Source organism: Nanorana parkeri, unplaced genomic scaffold (genome assembly GCF_000935625.1).
Source record: "Nanorana parkeri isolate BGI_ZX_2015 unplaced genomic scaffold, ASM93562v1 scaffold375, whole genome shotgun sequence".
In the NCBI taxonomy this organism is placed as follows: domain Eukaryota; kingdom Metazoa; phylum Chordata; class Amphibia; order Anura; family Dicroglossidae; genus Nanorana; species Nanorana parkeri.
In genome coordinates this window covers 595515-612755 of record NW_017306643.1, presented here as the reverse complement: position 1 = coordinate 612755, position 17241 = coordinate 595515, and the positions used below count along the sequence as shown (strand labels likewise).

Genomic DNA, 17241 nt, shown 5'->3' with positions numbered 1-17241 from the left:
TCAGTAAAAGTAAGAGTGCTACCTCAACACCCTATACGGGTGGGGTACGGCCTATGTGGGGGTGGCACACGTGAGGACAATAGTGTGCAAAGGAAAAGCTTAATAGAGTGGAGATGTGCCACTCGAGCCTGGTAGAAAAACCGAAGGCACTACCCTATGGGTCCCAGGGGGTAGTAGAGTATGTAATACATAATAAAAGCGGGGGACCAGAGGTATAGGAGACCCGACTGGGCCCCCAGACATCCCGGGGGGCACGGCCACATCCCCCCGCCCCCCTACATGGGGCATCTGGGTCCATATGGAGACAGCATCACAAAATAACAAGGCAACTTAAACAACAAACTATTAGGTACATTGTGAAAATTACAGGCATATCAGTGGACTCAGCTTCCCCTGCTCCACCAGCATGTCTCACCGGGAGCCGTTACTGGGACCCCGGCTGGAGCAGAGAAATCAGGTAGCGATCACTTACCAGATCAGGGTTGACCAGTAGAGCAGTCCCACGGGAAGGCCTCTAGCACGAATGTAAAGGGCATGACTAGCTCAAGAAAAAAAAAGAACAAAAACAGTGACTGCCGGATGGCAACTAAAGAAAGTAAAAAACAAAAAGGGTAAGTGACCTCAAGCCAGAGTACCGGAGAGTCCGGGAAACACTCAGGATTCATTCCATTCGTAAGGGGCACCAGAAGGACGGGGGGCCGGCCTCCCCCGTCTCCGGGATGATGAACGACCTCTACTGGACGAATTTGGGGGGCCATCTGCAGTCTCGGTCAAAAAATCCAGCCAATTAGGAACCGGGACTACCCTGGCTCCCAAGAAGTCGAACAGGGCCTGGAGCTGGTCAGGAGCATGTAGATGGTACAGGGCACCGTCTCTACGGACTATGAGGTGGAAAGGGTGACCCCAACAATATGTGGCATTTGATTGACGGATTACATCCGGCATGGGACGGAGCACCCTTCGCATCCTCAGCGTATGAGTGGAGAGATCAGGAAGGATTCGGAATTGAGCCCCATCGAAGTCCATAGGACCCCGGGACCAGGCCTGCCGTAGGATCTCCTCCTTCACCGCGAAAAAATGGATCCGGCATAAGACATCATGTGAGTTTTCCTGGTTCTGTTGGCGGGGGCCCTAGACCCCATGCATCCTGTCCAAGGTCAATTCGGTGTCCGCGGTCTTATCCAGATATTGATTCAAGATAGTGGTCACCGTGGAGGCTAAGTTAACCCCCACAGTTGCCTCTGGAATGCCTTTAAGGCGAAGGTTGTTGTGTCTATTACTATTCTCTCCATTGTCAATTTTAAGTTGCATGGAAATAAGTTGGCGGGTCGTCATACTTTGGGCCGCTTCCATGGCACCCAGTCTCTCAGTCAGCGAGGCTGTGGAGGCCTCCATGCCCGTCATCGAGCACCGACACCTGAGCCTTAATCTCATGGAACTCCTGACGAAGCGCCATCGCGATCCTCGTCGCCATAAGGATTAGGTCCTGCTTGGTAGAAAGGTAAGGTAGGTAGGCCCGCCAATCCCATTCCCCTGTCTGGGACATCCCCAAAGCCTACGCTCCATGCCAGGAGCCAGGTGGGGAATCCGCCAATGGGAGGGCTGGGGTGGAGATCGGGGAACTTGGTGGGCTAACATCAGGTTCGGGCAGGATCTCATGCTGTGTAGGGGCATCACACAGCTTCTTACTCGGAGTAGGCCCTGGCATCCCAGAGCGTGAAGGCTCCATGTTGGACAAGTGGGCTGATGCCCGCGATTGAGTCTCCAGCGGGTAAAATCTGCGGAGATCCGCTTGTCGGTGCTCACCCGCCAGCCCCTGTGGACCCATCTCTGCAGGCATGCAAACTGAGGTAGGTTGAAAACGCCAAGTCTGTCACCAACGCCCAAGTGGCACAGAGCTCCTGTAGCACACGTCTTCACTTGGCCATAGTTAGGACACACCCCCTATGTATGTTTTATTTTGCTTTTCCTTTAACTATTCGTGATATGGATGTACTTCAAGGCAGGGGCGGATCCAGAGTCTAGTCTCGGGGGGCACTGCCAGAAAATAAGCCCCCCATCTGGCTCTTCCACTGCTACTGTGCCACCCCTTTCCTCTGTCACTGCCTATGTGTCCACTGCCCCCCTGGCTCTCCGCCAGGGGTACAACGCACTCACCTGGCCCTTCCTTCTGGGATATTTCCGCAGCTACCAGCCTTGGGTGGTCTGTACTCACACAAATTAGGCAGCTGCAAAGCCCCTGCGTGGGCCGAGATGGCCCTCTAATTTGCCTCACTACAGTGCAGCCTCTGCTTTGGGTCCCGATCGTTCGGTGCGGCCGGCCAGGCCCAGCAGGGGGGCGGAGGGAGGGAGCGATAATAAACGCAGAGTGCTGAAGTCAGTAATGTAACGCAGTGCGGAGGTCAGTAATGTGACGCAATGCTGATGTCAGTAATGTGACGCAGTACGGAGGTCACCGGTGTAAGAAAAGTGACTTACAGTGGTGATGTGCTCTGTCCTCATGCCCTCTTATTCCTCTCCGGGTGGGTGTCTCATCAGTCAAAAATGTCACCAGTCAGCATGACCGCGCTTTAGCCGTGCAATTTATGTTAACGTTTTAATCACCACGAGGGGGGGGGGAGGTTTTTTTTTTTTACTATATAATTAAAAAACAAAACAAAGTTTCCCTATGTTCTGCTATAAAACATTTATTCTTACCCATATTTTTGGTAAAACATAAAAGTCGCGATCACGTCGGGTAAATAGACACCAAACATCTCAAGCCTTAAAATTGCGTGCTCCCGCAAAATCGCAAAAAACGCCCATAGGCGACGCTTAAAATGCTTTTACTGCTCATCAGTTTAGTGTTATCAGTGATTAATGGCCCTAAAATTATTGCTCACTCCGTTTGCGGCGATATGTAACATGTGCGGCACAATAGGTGCAATCGTCGTTTTCGCACGTAGGCGCACCCGACGCATATCTGCGTGTGTATGTGGGGAGCGGGGACTTAACAAAAATTGTTTTCTTTTTTAATTTTTTTTATGCTTTATTTTTTTTATGATTCTTTCATTTTTGTATTACTTTTTTTTTTACACACAACTTTATTGCTATTACATGGGGGGCTAAGAAGCCCCCCATGTGATAGCCAATTTACATGACAGGTCCTCTTTATGGAGACATCAGGGTCTCCAAGACCCCTAATGTCACCTAGGAACCCCCAGAGAAGCTGATGAAGCAGAGATGTGCTTCATCAGCTTCTGTCGCTGGAGAGTGACACTGAATGCAGGAAGTGATGTAATATACATCACTTCCTGCATTCGGGGACTGAGAGGAGATCAAAAGGGAGACCGTATACTGAACTCCCTTTGATCTCCTGTCACAGAGCCGTGGCGGTCCCGGCCGCATCGGGCACAGCGGATCTTGGGACCGGCAACGGCAATTGCCCCGTTGACCCCCCTGGATCCGCCACTGCTTCAAGGTCAGTCAATCCAGACTGAACGGGGTACATTCATTTTCGGGTATCCACAGAAAGCGTATCTGGTGAGAGGTAAAGGCTGCGGTCAGAGGTCATGCAAAATAGACCCCTGTCTACATTACTCCACCAGAGAAGCCAATCTGTTTTAAGCAGTACAGGCTGCCAGGAGGCCACAAAGAAATTGGGGAGACTATTCAAGAACTGTTGAGAGTAGGGATCCTTAGACCTGCTGTAAGTCCTTTCTCAGCTCCTGTGTTTCCAGTAAAGAAGCCGTATGGGACTTATCGAATGACTGTGGATTACAGAGGTCTAAACAGAGTGGCACCTCCATTGAAACCAGCTGTACCTGATATGATCACTGAGAAAAAAGAAAAAGAGGCAGGAGAATCTCATGCTGTGATAGACTTAGCTAATGCTTTCTTTTCAATCCCAATAGACCCAGAGTGTCAAGACCAGGTACACTTTCCCTGTGCTTTCTCAAGGATACCTTAATTCACCAAATATTTGTCATGGACCGATTGCCCGAGATTTGAGCACCCTGAATTTGAAAGTCACTATGTTTTACTACATTGATGACATCATGACAGAGGCGTAGCAAGGTCACAAGATGCCCAGGGGCAAATCTTTCATTAGCGCCCCTCCAACCAAACCATAGTTCAGTGCTCTGTAGCGCCAGGGCCCGTTTGCAGCTGCAACCCTGGTAATTCTGCCACTGATGCCAAGCTGTAGAGGGTCTACAAATCTCAGCAATACATTATATAGCAATGCAGACTACCACCAGCTATAGAGAACTACAGATCTCAGCAATACATGATACAGCAATGCAGAATACAATTGGCTATAGAAAACTGCCAATCCCAGCAATACTTTATACAGCAATGCAGAAAACCACCAAGCTGTAGAGGGTCTACAAATCCTAGCAATACATTATACACTAATGCAGAATACCGCCAACTATAGAGGACTACAGATCCCAGCAATACATTATACAGCAATGCAGAATATGATTGGCTATAGAGGACTACAAATCTCAGTATTACACACGATAAAGAAATGCAGAATACCGCCAACTATAGAGGATTACAAATCCCAGCAATATATTACACAGCAATGCAGATATCGAGGTCCGAACAGTGATGGTACTACAAGTTACAGCATCATGCAGAGTTATATTTTAGGTGCATTTAGAAATTCCTGCATCTGGAACTTGCTATTTCCTGCAGCAGGAATCCCTAACCTGCCGTTTACATGCAGCAGCTGTTGCTCATTCATGTTAATGATCGGGTGACAGTATGACAGTGCTGGCGCTCAGTATGTAATTGTATGCAATATGATTACATGCAGTTAGGAATCAATCACTATCCCTGGATGCATCAATCATGCATCCAAAGATAGTGGATATGGAGTGCCAGTGTTCTGCCATTTTCATATGCGGCCGCTGTCACTTGATCATTAACTTGAATAGGTGACAGCTCATAAATAGCAAGTTCCTGACACAGGAATTCCTGATAGGAATTTCCCCCAATGAAGTAATTGAGTCTATAGACACTAGCTTTTAGCTTCATAAACAGCTTTAGACATTTCATTACCATTCAAAGCCCCGTAAAAAACAATTGTTCAGACATACACGTAAACTTTGTTGGCACAGCTATAGAACTGCAAATTTCTTCAAATATTGATACCAAATGAGTGAGAAGATTTCTGAGCAATCAGGGCTACTTATGGACTATTTTGTACTTGTGAAAATACCCTGATACTAAAGGCTGATACCGGCCCTTTAAATTTTTAGTCCAATCCGTTTTTTTTTTAGTTTACAAAATACAACAAATATAGTAAAGTAGAAAAACAATATAAGAAACAGTAAGTACAAAAGTGTTCAAGAATACAAATGCTGGGCACGAGGCCACTAAAAAATACACATAAATAAGCACGCAACTACCAGGAGTCCCTGAAGGAGGCTCCTTCAAGCAGCAGAACACAGCCCCCTCATTAGGACACAAATGTAAGGAGAATAAATGGGACAGAGTGGGGGAGGGATGCTGATTCACAAATCAGGATTAATAAAAACAGGTATTATAGGGAGCGCAACCCCCAGAAGTACAGAAAATCAGTAGGAAAAAGAAAAAGAGAAGGAGGAGCAGGGAGAAAAGAAGGAGAGAAGAGAAAGCGGTGGTGAAAAGAGGAGAGGAAGTAGGGAAGCGAAGGAAAGGAGAACAGGAAGAGAAGAGAGAAGAATAGGAGGAGATGAATAAGCCTGCGGGTGAAACATGTGAGAGGTTGTAGTTGGTTGGGGGTGTGCAGTGCTGGCTTTTGTTGCTTTATACACTTTTATTCACTGATATACTGGATTTGCTGTGAATTTCAATAAAGTCTGCAGTATTGGAATTCTCTGGATAGTGCGGTCTGTTCGTATACTGCTGCATTCCAAGGTGGAGACGAACCTATTAGACCAGCACCTGGGGAGTCCTGATGGTGACTAAGGAATTGGAGCGGCGAGATTTCCTTTGGCTCAACAAAATGTATGAGTTTGAGCAGCATTTTTTTCTTAGGGTTGAAAGCCAGGGTTCGTTTATTTTCCTATATTAAAAACAAAAATGTGAGCACACCACAGATGTAACATTCCCCTGGGAGGAGTTTATTACAAACTGAGCAAACCTCTGTCTTATATCTCAAATAAGTGTTGCAATTGTATGAATATACAATATTTTGGGACACAGTTACAAAGTTTACTAAAATTTTCTCACATGCAAAGATGCAGTTAAAACAAATACTTAGCTTTAACATACTTCAGTTTGAGCTCAGTACGGGTGCCAAGATCAAAAGACAACTGCTGGATGAGAGATAGCAGGACAGGCTGAGTAAGTGGACACGGGTGTTGTCCAAACACTTGTTGGGAATCCACTGTTTCACAAACATACAGAATTAGATTCAAATCTGAAGCAGTTAGAGCCTGTCAAAAAATAAACAGTTACAATCAATAATAAGTTCTCTTATTACAGTTGTGATATTTCTGTGTAGATCTGTGAAAAAAAAATATCAACTGTAATCTATCCTTGTTTCCTGTACACATGATAGAAAAAGAGCCTGTGTAGGAATATATTTATCATTATAAGGACAATAATGCACATATTATAATTCAATATACTGATCCATACACCAGAAGCTTATTCTACAGTAAAGTTTTTCCAGTAAACATTTATATATTATATAAATAAGGTACAAATTACAGAGCCATGGCATAGTGGAAATATCGGTTTATCAAGGAAACATAAGGCTGGAATAAAACAGCAACACAAGTCCCTCCTTAAAACAAAGACGGTGATGGAAATATGGATCACACCCTATCATAGTTCTTGACCCACCTTCGCAAAAGCAAAGAGAAGAGCTGTAGTTTGATTAGTTTAGTGCTGTTAAGAGCTTGCCTCAATCACATTTCATTTAATTACCTCTATTACATCTGTTTCAACTTTATATGTATTCTTTACTTAGTGTTCCACGCAGCTTTTCTAAAGAAGTGGCAACTGCAGTGCCGTAAAATGTGCTGGCAGTTTTTTATGTTAATTTTATGATCAATAAACACGAACTTATTTGAGGAAGATGTTTTGAAGTATATCCTTTCCACAAGGATGCCTCTGCTGATCTTGCCACCAAACGTTGGGGCTAAAAACACACACTTTTTTTTACACACACACACACTGCATGACGGAATAAATGTCAGTCAAAGTACCGCAGCGCTGAATACTGAAAAATGGCCTGGATGGGAAGGTGGTTTAACACCGCGGATGTCAACTGGTTTAAAAAAAAAAAAAAGAAGAAGCTATCAACCCCATCATATACAGTAGCTATATTGGCAATCCCAATGGTTATAACGGCTCTGCAAGCCTGATTTCGATCTGCAGCAGGTTAGGCAAATGGCTTGCAGAGCCATTATAACCAATGTACATTGTTGAATGAAGGTATACCTTTTGCCTAACCTGCTGGGTTTCCCATATTGCCAATAAAGCAATATGATGGGGTTGATAGCTTTTTTTTTTTTTTTAATGTGTGTATATTTTTATATGTATGTATATTTATGTGTAGTTTCATACGAGATTAAAAATTGTTATAATTCTAATATGTTTTTGGATACACACACACACATAGAACACACACATTTCCTCCACTCTAATGAAAGCTTTTGGTTCAGGTGAGGTTGTTTACAAAACGTATCCGATCCCCAGAGAGGATAATAAACACATAGGGGGGAATTTATCAAGACTGGAGCAGACAAAAACTGGAGCAGATTTGCACTGCATCCAATCAGCTTCTCTGTCTCATTTTCAAATCTTACCTGAGCAAACTGAAGAGAGACGCTGATTGGTTGCCATGGGCAACTGCTCCAGATTCTGTCTGCTCCAGTTTTGATAAATTTCCCCTATAGTAATATGCCAAAATAGGTTTTTGGTTTAAAAACACTTAGAAGATTCCCAGAAACAATTGCTTTTTCATAAAATATTTCAATCCGTCACGAACAAGCCAGTGAGAGACACGTTCTATTATTTATGAGTATTTATTAACTATATTGGTTATATGTGATTTATTTGATATCTAGCACTTTATTATTCACGTATTATGATTATTATCTCTGCAGCTCTTTGATCCAATTTATTTATATAATTAGCACGGTAGCTTTTCATCTTTTATATTTGATATTTATTACTTTGAGACAGATTCCATAGCGCAGAATTTCTTTATATTCATCGGGGTGGTGATGCCTTCCTGAAAACTGTTCAACTGCATTCTTTTCTTTATCTTTCGCTGATGTGGAGGCAACTCAATGCTGATATTGTATCCGAGGAACTGCTTGGGGAAGGCTCCACGCCCAGATGGATTTTCTGCCAAATTCTACAAACCTTTATCAACAGACTTTAGTGAATCATTAGTGAACACGTATAATCATGTTTTAAGACAACTGAAATACCCATTCACAGATAACGCAGTGTTATGCAGTATCTGAATTAGCTACAAAAAGGGTAGAGACCCCCTAAACCGGGGTTCATACCGCTCTATTTAATTGTTAAATCTGGATGTTAAACTTCTGTCTAAAATTATGACTTGCTTCCTAAACTTATTTCAAATGACCAAGTGGGATTTGTTTCTGGTCGATCAGCAGTATCTAACATTAGAAAAGTAATGACTGCTTTAGAGCATCAGAGGCTTAATGTTCTTTCTCGGTTGTTCATTACCCTTTTGGAGCTGCACATGGAGAAATCAGTTGATGTTAATTAGCTATGGTTACAAAGAATTATGCTACACAAAAGTTTTGTGGGACCGTTCCTAGATTTTTTAAAACTGATGTAAATGTCACCCATGTCTTACATTTTTTGGTGTAATTCATCATCTGCCCTCTTTCCACTACAGAAGGGCACCCAAAATGGGTGTCACTTGTCCCCTTTATTCATCAACCTATCCACTGAACCTTTGGTTTGTTCCTTTAGGTCTCCCTCCCTTTATCGAGGAATCCAGAGATCTGTGGAATTAAAATCTGGCTTGTTCGCAGAAAATATAATCCTCTTTATATCTGATCCTTGAGTCCAGGTTCTTGCGATCATTCAACACCTCGAGATCTTGGCCTCCTTTTCTAGGTTGTCCATAAACTATGACAAAAGTGAGCTCATGTTTCTGGATAAAAATCCACCTGTCACTGATGTGCAATACACGGGGACCTGTTACTTCAGGGTCAAAAGTTATTTTATTGTTTATTTGGGTATTAACATCCCTCAGTGCTCCCTGGATCTCTACCGTCTCAATAATATACCTGTTAAACATAAAATTATCCAGAGGCGGTCAAGATGGCAGAACCTCCCCTTGTCACTTTCAGGTAGATGTTATCTTATAAAGCGTTGCTAATTTAATCTACCTGTTTCAGAACTCAGCACTGTTATTGAACCATAAAGATTTCCAGCCCTTGGAACCTTCATTCCAAGCACTTGGCACTTGGATGGGGAGGAAGTCACGTATAGCTCTATGAACTCTTAAACTGCCAAGGGCTGTACTGGGGACCAATATCCCTAATGTTCATTAATACAATTTAGCTAGTTTATGGTGTCTTGTGCGGGACTGGTTGGGAAACACCTCCTACTATGCTAACCTCCAATTGGAATCTCAGGTTGTTGCTCCTTTGTCACTGCCGGGTATCCCCCACACACCTAGACACCTCCTAGATGTTACAACACCATGTTAGGATTTCCCTTGTCCTTATCTCCATAAATACTCACTCTCAACTCTATCAAGACATGAGAATGAGGTGGAATAGGGATTTTCTTTGGCCTCTCCACTGATTAACAAATGAGCAGACTTTTTGTGTCTGTCCATTACATAGACCACAGAGATGCTCCAACGGGGTTGGGCCTTGGTTTTGAAAGCCACAGCGGGGGATATATGGGGGGAGATCCAAATTAAGCTATCCTATTGCACTTTTTGGGCCTTCAATATATGTTTGTTATGTTTGTTTGATTTTTCCATACTCTGCCACCAGATCACACTGCTGATCAGGGGCTGACTGGCAACTTTTAGCCCAGGGGGCAATTGCCACCCTGCCCCCCGGCCCAGTCCGCCCCTGCTGCTGATGCTCCTAGAGTAAGTAGTTGGGAATACATATGCATTTTAGTAATCAAGATCTGTATTCTTAGGTACTGTAGCTTTCTCCCCAGCGACCTAGGATTGAACCCCTTTTATACAAACTAATCTACTTAGATAAGCTGTACGCCTCTACCCACAAAACAAGACAGCTTTTTAAAACCTGGTCTAAGTACTTGATGTAAGAACTAAACCGCCCACAACTGCAAGATGTTATGAAAATGTTACAACACACTAACAAAGCTAAGATACTTAGCTGGCTATGATAGTTTCTTTCCGTGTAAAAGGCAAAATATTCCGTCTATGTCCAGGGCAGAACTCGCTTTAGATTTCTCTAGTTTGCAGTGCAAGAATCACAGATTCTAATACCTTTTTCCCCCAGGACCAGGACTTTACCAACCATGATGTTAATGTCAGAGACCATGAAGCAGGATGTTAAACTCGTCCAAGAGTCTGCAGATCTAGACTGCCTGGGAAAGGCCATGGAGCATCCACCAGTAGTCTGGCAGGTCTGAGTACCACAGCCACCTGGGTCAATCTGGATCTATGAGAATCGCGAAAATGCCCTCCATTTCTATCCTACGAAGCAGATGAGAAAAGGGGTGCAGAGGAAGTAAGGCGTAGATTAGGTTGTATTTATCCGGCAGAACTACCAGAGCATTCACTGCTCCAACAGAGGATCCTGTACCTGGAGACAAATCTGTACAATGTATTTGTGGAATCCAGAGATCAGAAGGTCCATGTTTGGTGTCCCCCACCTGCAACAAAGGTCCTGGAACATCTCCAGGTATAGGGTCCAGTGCCCTGAATTCAGGCCCTGATAGCAGAGAACATTTGCCTGTCCATTGTCAACCTTTGGGAAGTAAACCCAAGGCTAAACGTGCTGGCCAAGACAAAATCCTTTCTACTGAGACTACTGGTGCCTCCCTGAAGGTTGATGTACACTACTGCTAGGGATGCACTGATACTGATATCAGTGCCGTTACCGAGTATTTGGGTGAGCATGAGTACTCCATGCCAGCGGAAACACCGGTATCAGTGCTCTGCATCGGTGAGTACCGAAAGCAAAATATTGGTACTCGTACTTGATATCGAAAAACCAGTATTGGTGCATCCCTAACTACTGCCATGATGTTGTCCAACTGAATCCTTATCGAATTAACTTTTAGCTGTGATGTCCAGCACTGAGGGGAAAACCAAATTTCCTGAAGCTTTCAGATAATGACCAGGAAATGTGGTCCCCTGCACTGATAGGGTGTCCAAGACTCCTCAACAGCCTGACAGGCTTGCATCCACAATGATGATCGGTACATGGCTCAGAGGCTTAGCGGTAACAAGCTCAGCTGAAGCAAGCCTCTATAAGATCTCCCAGCCTCTATAGAGCCTCTATAAGATCTCCCAGCCTGCTAAGAGAGTGTGCCCACCTGAGAGACAGAGAAGGTCTCCGTCTATGAGTCAGGAAAGCTCCACTCTGGAACTAGCCAGTGTAGCAAGTTGATGGGAACCAGTCTGTGTGGCAGAAGGTATGTTAATATATAGTTGACTTGTCGCACTCTTGTCCCGTGTAATGGGAGGGTGCTCGCAGTGACTGCGGATGGTTATTATTATTATACAGGATTTATATAGCGCCAACAGTTTGTGCAGCGCTTTACAATATAAGGAAGACATTACAATTACAATACATTCAAGACAAGATGGTAGTGAGGGCCCTGCACCTGAGGGCTTACAATCTAAAAGGTGGGGAAAGTGATACATGAGGAGGTAGCTGTGTGGGGATGAATTGTTTGAGAATGTGATAGTTCAGTGGTCAGGTTGAGGTGGGATAGGCTTCCTTGAAGAGATGAGTCTTAAGGGATCGCCTAAAGGCAGTCAGAGTGGGAGATAGACAGACAGATTGGGGTAGAGTTCCATAGGATGGGAAAGGCTCTACTGAAGTCCTGGAGGTGAGCATGGGAGGAGTTGATGAGGGAGCAGGAAAGCAGAAGGTAATTTGAAGAGCGGAGGGGACGGTTAGGGTGATACTTTGAGACAAGGTTTGAGATATAGCCGGGGCAGAGTTGTGGATGGCTTTGTAAGTGATTGATAATATTTTGAATTTTATCCTTTGGGCTATTGGAAGCCAGTGCAGGGATCAGCAGAGGGGGTTGCAGACACTGAGCGTTTGGTTAGGTGGATGAGTCTAGCAGCTGCATTCATGATAGACTGAAGGGGGATAGCCTATGTAGAGGTAAGCCAATGAGGAGGCAGTTGGTGCCGCCAATATCAGCATCCTTTTAGGGTGACCACATTTTTATTTTATTAAAGATTATGGTCACAGAAAACAAGTTGTGTCAAGTGACAACCTGATGTCGGCAAGACATGGAAATGTTAGTTTGATAAAAGTCAAGTAGAGTATTATGTTTCGCTGTGCTGAAGAAAAGCATATTTCTGTGTGAAGTACACTGGTTGGTCGGTGTGAATAAAGACTGTCCTCTTTTGTTAAATGGCTTCAAGAGGGGTCCCTTAGTGCTTACCATATGTGTTAAATTCTCTAAGATATCACAATTGGTGGCTCTAAGTGGCAGACGATCCCAGAGAATCTACCTCTTGCAGAAGCCACTTTCTTAAATGCACAGAACTGACATTAAAAGGGACAAAGTGTGTAGAGACTGGTGTCGCTGGAAAAACAAAAGTTTAAATTAACTGCATGTTGTGTGAAGCAAGCACTTAAAAGGAGCAGTGCTCTGTTTTTGCTGGACTGTGCAAAAGTGCTGTGAGATGCACAAGTCAAGAGTCTGCAATGACCAGGCATCCGAGAGAAAAGGATTTTTTTGCCAAACTGGTCGAGAGAGCTAGTTCCCTGGAGTGATTGTCACCACCTGTAGAGGCCCTGCAGGTGCCAAAGGGATGTGTCAGGTTAAGGAGTCTGCTGGGGACAATTGCAAAGGTCTGTTGGCAGCTCTGACCCCAGCTACTGCAATTAGGAAGCCTACTTGGACGCTAAAAAAGAGCGAGAGGTTAAATGAAAACTCAGGAGGAAAGCAGTTGTCGGTAGCAATGCCGATGAAGGTCAGGCCTGCTGAACATGTGCCATGGATAACACCTCCAGAGGATTGAGGCCAAGCCAATATGCGTGGACAATGGAATCATTGGGCCTGTAAAAGCCAGCGAGTGTTAGATGGGAGAGTGTTGTCTCCCTTAGCAACTAGGAAGAGAGCAGCCACAGGGGAGGGCTAAGTGTTGTCCGCAAATTTCGGCCAGTTCCTCAAAAACCGGCGAATGTTCGCACAGTGTATGGACACCCTTAGACAGTCAAGAGTCCATGTATTCCTTCGCACTCCTGACCGAAGAATACCTAGCAGGGCGGGTGCAGCAGCAACAACGGATGCCTCCGCAAAAACGTACAAAAATAGAAAAAGTCACTGGCACTCCAAAATAATTAAGCCAATAAGGTTTTATTGACCCAAACAATAACACCCCTAAGCAACGTTTCGGGACTGTGCGGCCACTTCCTCAGGCAAACAGAGAGTCAAGGGCTGCACAATATTTCTGCTGTTTCAAAAAAGAACAGGCTGCTAAATAGGCTTGTACAAGAGGATTTTAATCACCAGATGGATGGGCCAAGTAAAAGTGAGGATGCAGCAGAAATTTTGTCAGAGACCCAGGACAGGGTTAAAAATGAGAAGTTGAGTGCCATAAGAATGGACAGCCATTAGTGCAGTTGTCATTAGAAATGGGGAAATGTGAAGTTGCTGGGCAAGAGGATAGCTCCCAGGGATGTGGTTCCTCTAGATATATTGTGCTACCCAACACTGACAACATGGATAGCAATGGTGAAAACTGTGACATTGATGGTTTTGACAGTGATGGGAAATATGATGCATTGCAGAACTGTGGTGATTTGGTTGCCATAGCCAACAACAAAAATGGTGTATTATGGGAAACAATGATGTGACAGAAGTAGAAAAGCAAAAAGTTTGGAATTAATGACATTGATGATGATAACTGCGATATCATGAGGGACTGGTTGCAGGAGCAACAACGGAAGAAGCGAGGTGGTCAACAATGAGGAAGGGGTTGACAGACTATTCTCTAATAAAAAAGACAAGTATTGAATAAAATGGTGACTGATTATGTCAGTGGGAAGACTGTTAGTGACCCCAAAGAGACGGGGGGGGGGGTTAGAGTAGAAATGGATTGCCAAGAAATAAATGGTGTCAGGGAAGAGACAGCTGACACAGAAACTGAGTCTGTCTGCACTGAGACTGCCAATAGAGATAGTGAGGATGATCATAAAGAGATTATTACCCAGCAGACCTTGAATGACTGTATGGAGAAGGTGATTGAAGATAGGTTAGTGGATTACATGGAGGTGTTTAGTGTAGAAACACCTTATGACCGTGAAGGGACATGTATCAAATACAGGGAGTCTGTTGGAAATGCTCATACTGATTCCATTGAAATTCTTACATCTGAGACAGTTGCTAGTGGTATACGGAACTATTGACTATAAGGAAAAATAGGATTTTTGTATTCACTGTAAAATCCTTTTCTCTGCGTTCATTGAAGGACACAGGGAACTGATTGTAGATCATGTACAACAGGGTAACAAAACAAAAGACAAAGACAGCCTGCAGGTGGCCAAACCCCCACCTACTGACAAGTCTCTGTTAAGTAACAAGCAGTAAGAAGTATACTCCTCCACAAAGAGGGCGGGGTCTGTGTCCTTCAATGAAAGCAGGGAAAATAATTTTACAGTGAGCACAAAAATCCTATTTTCTCTTCTGTTGCTTGAAGGACACAGGAAACTGATCGTAGATCATGTACCACAGGGATGTGACAAAGCAGTATAAAACAAGAGGGAAAAGAACGTGCCATACAAACAAAACCCATCTATAGGGCGGAGTGCAAAACTTCAGACAGAAGCACTATGACGAAAAGCCCCAAAAGCTCCAATAGAAAGTGCTGTACAGGAAAGAAAATTCACGACCCCTAACAGCAAACTCACGAACGGGTAACTAATCCAACGCAAAAAGATGCCAGGAGACGCAGTCTGACCCTTCCAAAGACCATCTGTAAGCACAAACAAGGAATCTGATGCACCAAAAAATGTTGTAAAATCCCAACAGCCCCGAGGGACCTGAACAACACGCAGACAATGGAGAGCTTCCTCCATCCAATGGATAGGCTTCGGACAAAGAGGGAAAAGCTATAAACTCAAGAAGATGAAAGGCCGAAATCACGTTTGGAAGAAAAAAACAGCCTTGGGTGGAGCACAACTGGTCTCCATGAAAAACCAGAAAGGAAGACCTGCACGACAAGGCCGCCAGCTCCGAAACTCTCCGAACCGAGGCAATGGCCACCAAAAAGGCCAGTGTGAGACAGAGGAATCTCCCTCCATTACTCAAAAGGAGATCCCTGCAACACCAACTGCACCATAATTAAATGCCAGGGAGGCAGTGGAGAGTCAACCGGAGGAACAATAAAAATAACCCCTGCACATAAAGCGCACCAACGAATGGAATGCAAAAGGTCCCTGAAAAAGAGTGGCCAGAGCCAAGACATGACTCTTAACAGAGCGCACGGCCAAACCTGATCCACCCCACGCTGAAGAAAGTCCAAAAATCTAGCCACTAAGGAAAAAATGTGGAGAAAGACCCACGGCCACACATCACGTAAAATAGGCCTTCCACATGCGGTGGTAAAGTATATGAGAAGTAGCCTTCCGTGCCATGAGCATAGAGGGAATAACTGAAACTGACAACCCCGGTCCCTCAACACCTGGCTTCCAACAGCCATGCTAAATCAGGGTGGAAGAGGAGACCCTGAGACAGCCGATCCGGCCAAAGCAGAATACACCAGAGCGTGTCTACGACCAGACGCACCGCTTCTGCGTACCAAGCCCTTCTCGGCCATTCTGAAACCACGAGCAGGACCAGGATCCCCTTGGCCTCCATCCTGCGAAGAAGATACGGCAGCAGACAAACAGGAAGCACGACATAGAGTGCAACCATTCTACGGGGTCACCCAAGAATACGTCGCAACTGCCCATGGATCCCAGGTCCTGACCATGAACCTGGCGACCTGCCTATAGGAGCCAGGAGATCCACATCCAGAGTACCCAAACACCTCTGGACACAAAGACCCCTCCGATGGAACCACTGAGCAGTGACTGAGGCAATCTACCCGCCAGATGTCCACACCTGGAATGCACACCACAGACAGAAACCAGACGTGGCGAACAATCCAGGAGAGCATCTGGGACACTGCCAGTGCAGTGGCCATGCCACTTGTTCCGCCTGCAATGACTGATTGAACCCGAAAAGGCTGACCCCTGAAGATGACACATTCAGGGTTGTAGGAACAACCAAGCTGTCTTAAGCTCCAACACAAAGAATGGTAGGTGGGACTCCGCCAGCGACCATCAACCCTGGGTCGGCCAGGACCCCAGGAGGCTCGCATCCATCCTCAATGAAAGTCCATCACAACAGCAGAAAGGATGGCCCTGACCGCAGAGCCGGAGCCCGAATCCACTGAGGAAGAAGTCCGTATTGCCCAATGCACAGCAATATCCCTATCCAGTGACGAGGGGGACGTGTCCACTGCGACACAATGTTTCTCTGTAGAGGCCTGGTGTGATGCTGCGCACCAAACTGCGGTAAAGGAGGCCGCCACAAGCCCAGCACACGCATGCAGAAGTTAATCGATGACCACGGGCGAGAATGTAGCGGGATGACGTGAGACTGAAGGTTCTGAAGCGGATCCAGAGGGAGGCAACCCCTGACCTCGGAAGTGACCAAGACTAGGTCCAGATATTCCAGTCATGTGAAAGGGGATGGCAGGACTTCTGGTAGTTCAGGAAAAACCCAAAGTCCTCCAGAGACCTCATCGTGAGGTCAACACCGGGGCCAGAAGTTGGTAAACATCTGTGTGGCTGACGACAGGGCAAAAAGTAGGGCCAAGAACTAAGGGAGCCCCTCCCTAGTGCGAGACAAAGATAGCACTGGTGAGAGCCATAGATCGGGACATGCACAAACGCGTCCCAGATGTTGAGAGACAAGAAAATCCATAAAGTGATGCAATTATGGATTAAATAGAATCCAGCTCGAACTTGCAGAGAAAGTCGAGAGTTTGCAAGAAAAAGCTCGGATGAGACAGAAAATTATCACACAGCCCGAGGAAGTACA

General features: G+C 45.1%; 1 protein-coding gene across 1 annotated transcript in view; it reads right to left on the bottom strand.

Annotated features, from left to right (window-relative positions):
• The window catches only part of EDC4 (enhancer of mRNA decapping 4), a 631081-nt gene that overhangs the window by 23475 nt on the left and 590365 nt on the right, over positions 1-17241 (bottom strand). The window contains exon 26 of the mRNA XM_018559011.1: positions 6244-6407. Coding sequence (XP_018414513.1) covers positions 6244-6407 — 164 coding nt within the window. The remainder of the gene's footprint in view (positions 1-6243; positions 6408-17241) is intronic.